At 35.2% G+C, this 7,259-nt stretch overlaps 1 protein-coding gene across 1 annotated transcript in view; it reads left to right on the plus strand.

The window, feature by feature from the left end:
- The window catches only part of LOC124615998, a 101,165-nt gene extending 95,799 nt beyond the window's left edge, over positions 1-5,366 (plus strand). The window contains exon 5 of the mRNA XM_047144209.1: positions 5,131-5,366. Within this exon, the coding sequence (XP_047000165.1) occupies positions 5,131-5,201 (71 nt within the window). The 3' untranslated portion in view covers positions 5,202-5,366. The remainder of the gene's footprint in view (positions 1-5,130) is intronic.
- The last annotated feature ends 1,893 nt before the right edge of the window (positions 5,367-7,259 follow it).

Raw genomic sequence — 7,259 nt, forward strand, 5'->3', positions numbered from 1 at the left:
TTCTGTATCCTGATTTTTAGAGTTATTTTAATTTCTTGGGGCTTTGACTGTTTTGTTCTGAATTGGACCATGTGGGTTTTAGGGATGTTCAGTCTTAATCCATTCAGTTGGAGCCATGTTTCTAGTTTGTTCATTGTGTTTATTATGTAGAGAGGGGTGTTTTCTGGCTCCTGGTTTTCAATCAATACAGATGTGTCATCTGCAAATAAAATCGATGGAGCACTTATATTTTTCGGTAAATCGTTAACATAGAACAAAAACAAAATAGGTCCTAGAATCGAGCCTTGAGGGACACCTTGGACTACTGTTTTCCATTTTGAATAGTAATTTGCTGCATTTGATGAGACAATCACTCTTTGTTTCCTATTTGATAAGTATGAAGTAAGCCAATTTAGAACATTACCCTTGATCCCATACTTGTCAAGCTTATAGATGAGCAGTGCGTGATTTACAGAGTCAAAGGCTTTTGTGAGATCACAAAAGATTCCTGCAACTTTATTATGATGTCTAATGATGTGCTGATCTTGTCGATAAACTTGTTAATTGCATCAATAGTACTTTTGCCATGCTGGAAACCAAATTGGTTTTCCATAATAATATCATATTTCTCCATAAAATTTTGATTCTGCATAGCAGCAGCATTTTCAGAGATTTTTGATAGGACTGGAAGGAGGGAGATGGGACGATAATTCCCCATATCCTCTCTTGACCCTTTTTTTAGCAACGGTTTTACTTCTGCATACTTCAGCACCTCTGGGAAGCTTCTTTGTTCAAAGGATTGGTTTATTATTTTAGATAGTGAGTATCCTATTATTTGACACATAAATTTAAGGACTTTTGCTGGTATTCCATCCCAACCTGCAGAGTTTTTGTTTTTTAGTTTTAATATAATTATTCTACATCTATTGTTGAAACTGTTTAGAATTTTGTGAGGCATTCAGAATTATTATTTTGTCCAAAGGGACATAATTGTTCTCATAATCTGCAACATTAACCTCTGGTTTCACTACATTAATGAAGAACTCATTGAAGCATTCTGAAATTTGAGCCGGATTTACAATGATCTCAACTTCAAGCTTAATTGTACTAATTCCATGTCTAGAGGCTTTGATACCTAATTCGTGTTTTACAACTGACCACACTGCTTTTGATTTATTCTCATGTTTTAAGATTAATTTATTATTTGTCATTTGCTTTGCTGCCTTGACAACTTTCTTAAATGTACTTTTGTATCGTTTAACATATTCAATAAATTCAATTTTTTAATTCTGTCATAGTTCCTTTCTTAGCACTGGAGACTTTTATACCTTTTAGTGATCCATTTTTTGTCATTTTAATAAAATAAGTTTTTTTTTCACTGAAAACACTTAGAAAATCCCTTAGAAATGCTTCAAAATTTGCTGTGCATGAAATATTTTTATCAAAGTGCCATTCTGTCTCCTTCAGCTTATCATGGAATAGAGTCAAAGTTTCTTGGTTGAAGATCCTTTTTACATAAACTTTTTTTACATAGGACTTCTCTACCTGCTCTGGGTAGCTCAATGAACAATTTTGAATGATCAGAAATTCCTAGATCTAGACAAAATATACATCCATCTTCAAATACATAATCCGTTAAAATATTGTCAATGCATGTAGCTGACTGAGCATTTTCTCTTGTAGATTCAGAAAAATTTAATTCAAAGCCATATTTTTTTATTAAGTCTGTAAATTTTGATACCTCACATGTTTCATTCAACACATTGATGTTGAAATCAGCAGCAACTACAATTTTTTTCCTCTTTTCTTACTGAGATATTCTAACAAACTCTGAAATTTACATAGGAAATAAATACACTCTTCATTAAAACAATTGAAGTCACATCTTACATGGTAATCTAAATCAGAATGAATGAGTATGGATGAACCTCCTCGTGACGTATTTATTGTACAAAAGCTGGTAGCTACCTTAAAATTTTCAATTTTATTTAAGATCTTTATGGTATCACTACTAAGCCAGTGTTCATTTAAACAAATTACTTTAACATTTAGAAATTCAGATAAAAAAAACTTGTAGCTCATCTAACTTAGAGCTTCTGTCACATGAGTATTCAGCACTTAAACCATTTATATTACAATGCCTTATATAGTTACTACTAGGATCATCAATTTTATTTTTTAAAGACCTAATATTTAATAATGAGCCATCCTCACAAAAGGGTAGGAGCTTACAGACTGGCTTTCTTTATTTTGACAATATATGAAAAGGATAGATTGCTGCTCACAGTACAGATGACATATTGAGTCACAGACAGACACGACAAAGAGATGCTATACATTTAAGCTTTTGGCCAAAAGGCCTTCTTCTAAAGTACAAAACACAGACATTGAGGCAAGCACTACTCACATACACATGACCACTGTCTGGTCACTGAAGTGGGATCAACAGAGGTGAGTAGAAATCTACCATTGTCTAATATTTTCGTTATTCTATGCTGGATTTTCTCTGTAAAATTCCCATACTTACAGGATTTGAAGGTCAGTGCCCAGACATATGGTGCATTTCTCTAAAACACTCAAGTAAATAGACATTGAAAATGTGAGCGCTGTTGACTCTTGATCATTTTAAGCATCATTAAAATAGTGTCACTCATATGTGTGTGCTAAGCATTCCTCTTGTAATTTGTGAGGTTATTAGTTCGATTCTTGATAGACACAACTTTCTAAATTCTATATTTATTAGGAAACTTAAATGATTAACAAATATTGTATGACAATTTTTAATGAAAAAAGTTGCATCTATTGAAAACAAAACCAGAAACTTCATGTTTGAAGGCCAAGAACTACACAGCTGCATGCTCATTAAAATAGTTTATAACCTGACACTCCTGTCAGTAGCTATACAACTGGCTGTCTTATAAAGTATCACAGTAAGAACCCATGTGATACTATTTGAGGACATATTATCTCAGACATTTCCATGGATGAAGCTTCTGAGGAAGTCTTTACAAGTTTATACAGCCCCCTCCACATATTATTTAAAATATTGTCCCTGTGACATTGTCTGACCACTTTTAACAAGAGATCCTTCATTGCTTTTTTTGATTTTTTTTGCTATCACCATAAATCATATAACATCTACAATAAGAAGCCTCTTTGGTTATTTGCAGACAATGTCTTTGTCTTCTTTTCTTCTACCAGCATAACAATAGTAATCTGTCAGTTGCAACTGACAGCTAAGAAGCTTGAAGAGAGGATGGAAAAGAAAGCTTTCAAGTACTGAAACAAAAAATATGTTTGTGTTCTATTGTTCACATTTTCAAACTGAGGATGAAGTTCAGTGTTCTAACTTAAAGAAAAAAAAATATTGAAGTTTGTGTGTCTCGCATTTGATTTTAATTAAGCTTATGTGATGTCCACGTTTAACAACCAGAAATTATAGTCCCTATGAGCTTCAAATATTAAGTGTGTTTGTCCAAGCTTGTCTGCTCTAGTTTTACATAACATTTGTGCAGTCTTGTTTCTGTGTGCGTGGTTAATTGGTATACCACACTATCTTATTTAAAAGTATTAGGAGTTTGGTGCTGTTTGACGGAATTAGTCTGGCTGCCTTTACTTTTGGAACCAGTCTTACTCACAGCCTGTTTCTGATGCAGGAAAACCACCTCATTGTTTGAGGTGGTGATGCCTCATAATACAGCATGGCTATAAAATACTGTCCATGCTAAAGATACTGTCATACTACATCATTGCAATTCCACCAATAGAATAACTCTGCAATTGCCGGTGAACAATGATGACTTTCAGTATTCATATGAGAGATTGCCTCATAATAGATGCGGAATTATTTTAGACTTATTAAATAAAGAAAATCTGTACTTTAAATTATTTTTTAAAGTCAATTTCACAGTGTTTTAGACTCTTGAAGTGTACAGAAAAAAATCTTTTCTGCTTTAATTCCATTAGTGCCCAACAGACAAAATGACCCACAAGATGCAGGACACATTTCACTTGCTTCTGCAGCAAAGGAAACATCTCTGATTCTACTAGGTAGCAAGAGCTTGTGAGAATTTGAGGAAAGGAGTGGCAAGTAGACAGAAACTAATGAATCCTGCATTAATCACCATGCGACTTTCTGCTACAGGTTATCTTGCTGTTGAGTCAGAGAATTATGCAACTGTGGGAGGAGGAATGGTTGGCACTGGAGTACTACAACCTATGCTCATTGAAGCCAACTTGTTGGCTGCTGTGTACCTCAAACTGTTCTTGATAAGTACATGAAGTTAGACTGGCAGTCTAGTTGTGGCAGCCAAACTTCTACTACTACTACTTCTTCTTCTTTTTTATCTTTATTTATTTATGCATTTTTCTGGTAAAATTTTCTTAGATTATTGAGTTGTATATAAAGTATCAGAAACACCTCACATGTTGAAATCAGTCTTAGATTCTCTGCACTCAGGATCATTGCTCCCTGATGTTTGAATAATTCTCTCATTTTGTTGAAAAGTTAATAATGTAATTTTCAAAGCTTAGTCTTTAATGGTATCTAGATGGAGACCATTCTAAGCTATTCACAATAATAGGAAGGTTTATAAAATGTGTTATGTCAACAAATAAATTCGAATTGACTGTGCAAATTTAGACTGATGTGCCACTGAACAGGTTGCTCTCCATTTTAGACATGGCGTCTTACACCATTTTGCGTGGCCTCCCACCCCCTCCCAAAACTGTGGTGCTTGTGACATAATTTATACAATAGCTATCTTTTTTTTCATTTTGTTGTCTTACTGTGCAGAAATGAAATATTAGTGGTCTAAAGTTAAATTAGATATCATACTGCCCTAAACAACCATTGTCTGCATAATTACTGCCTAGATACTTTTCAATTATTGCGTCAGCAGTAAATTATAGTTGCCAATCTTTTGTACTATTCTTTGTCTACGTCATGATCAGTATGAATAAATATTGTAAACAATAGTGTATGTAGAATGTACTCCAGAAAAATTACTACTGTTTGGTTTTTCAGTTTTCAGACCAATGTCGTCTGCATATACACTAATTTTATCATTCATGCTATACTGATTATTCAGTAGCATTGTGTCATTATTAATTACTGTACACTTACAATAATTTCTTTTTCATTCCTTGCAGGTGAAGATCAACCGCCATCATATAGTGAAGCATGTGGCATGCAACTTCCAAACAAACCGTTTTATAAATAATAAATTATTGACTGCAAGTTTAATTTACATAGGTATTGTTGGTATGTTGTTTGAAGGGAGAACATTTTCATATGTTGTGCCATTCATTGAAGTGACCAGTATTTTGTCATCAAGCTATTAAGTTCTTATTTGTGTATCACATAATTAAAAAGGTACCTATGCAGCGTAACCACAGTATTCCAATTAAGAAAAATTCTGTGTTTTACCTGGTTCACATTGCGTCGCTGTTCTAAGTTAGTAATGTAACTGCTGTAGGAAAAACATTATGCACAACCTGAAATATTCCACATCTGCAAATAATGTTACATAGACAAATATTTTTACATGAAATTAGCCTACCCAAAATACTACACTTACCACCAAAAACAGTATTTGATAGTTCAGTCAACGTGCACAATATTCTAGGCCATGCCTATGCCAGCCCTGCTTCCACTCCTGTACTACCTGAGTCATTTTCCTGTGAACGACTTACATGAGAGACTTCTTTCATACATACATCCGATGCCTCATAGTGTAGTCCAGTTACAGGCATTTCCTACCTTATGAAGAGTATTTACAAGTAACCAGGTCATTTATGAGATCAATATTTTTAAACGTGTTCCAGCATTACATGTAAGGCTGACAACCAGCTGCCTGCCTCCATAACTGGCCACCACCAAACTGTGGCTAATTGTAAACACAGCCACCCACTTGATGAATCTACTGCCCACCATGACATCAATTACTGCATTACCACACCTTTGGACCCACTACATACATTACCAGCTCCTCTGAAGGTAACAGTTGAGAACAATCTCTCCAGCATATCCTCTGTTATCTCAATCCCATGGATCTAAACATCTGCTAGTGCCCTTCCCATATCTATGACCTTACTGGATTTTTCCTCTTTTCTTTCTGTACACTGCTCTCCTGCTCCTCTAAATTTTATACCTAAATTTCTCTACTCACTCCCCCTTCCCCCCTCCCTGTTAATGTTCAGTGAACATCCCTTTCTCAGTCCCCACTTGAGTATAGTAGCTCCTTGCTAATCTGTCCTCCACACATCCGGGAGCATGGTCAGAATGGAAAAAAAGGAGGTTGGATCTGACCCATTACATCACAGTACTGCACAATTTTAATTTTCGGCTGGAAATACTGTCTGAAATATTGTTCTGTGTTGAAATAGTAACAAAACTAAAGGAAAATGTTGACACACTAAAAAATCTTACATGAAAGTGTAATGTATATTATTGCCAGTACTGTAAAATATGCCTGTATCGTACAGTAAGATATTTATACTGTGAGCAAAAGTGTGACTTCTGTAGATACTTTATTACCATACTACATTGAGACAACTGATTTAAACTGAACTGTATACAATATGAAACATCACACAGTAAAACGTGTTCTATTCTTAAGCAGGATGAAAAAAAAAGTCTAAAATGTTCTTTGCTTAGCAGATGACAACCGTGATAGTGTTGCAGTTCTCAGACATCCCCAAAATGTCTACTGGAATAGATGAGCTTTGCTCGATGAATTGAAAGACTATATCAAATGTGTTTTTAAAATCTGTATGTGATACTCAAGCTGTAGGTTCATTATCATTGTCATCTTTCTCATTCTCATCGGTTGTTTAGTTACAGCATCAATGATTTCTTCTTCTTCTTCTTCTTCTTCTTCTTCTTCTTCTTCTTCTTCCATTGACATTGCATCCCAGGATGGGACTTGACAGCAACCAACACTGTCAGTGTCTTCTCCAACCCCATCACTCCATCCCAACCTCAGTTGTGCTCTAGCTCTTCTTCCTCCACGTGCATTGCAGCAGGCTTTACTTGTGGGATCTATCTCATTGAGTCTTATTACACCTCCAGCCTATCTCAATCTACACAACTTTAGTGTGTGTAGTCTGGCTTCAGCTGCGAGAGACTGTGGTCATGAGTGTGTGAGTTGTGTTTGCACATGCTCTCATTCCTTCATCTTCTTCAACTCCCATTTTCATACACAGGGCCAGAGATTCTCCTCAGTATATTTCTTTCATTTGATCTCAGTCTACTTTCACCCTGCTTTGCAATCGTGTGG

Source organism: Schistocerca americana, chromosome 5 (genome assembly GCF_021461395.2).
Source record: "Schistocerca americana isolate TAMUIC-IGC-003095 chromosome 5, iqSchAmer2.1, whole genome shotgun sequence".
In the NCBI taxonomy this organism is placed as follows: Eukaryota; Metazoa; Arthropoda; class Insecta; order Orthoptera; family Acrididae; genus Schistocerca; species Schistocerca americana.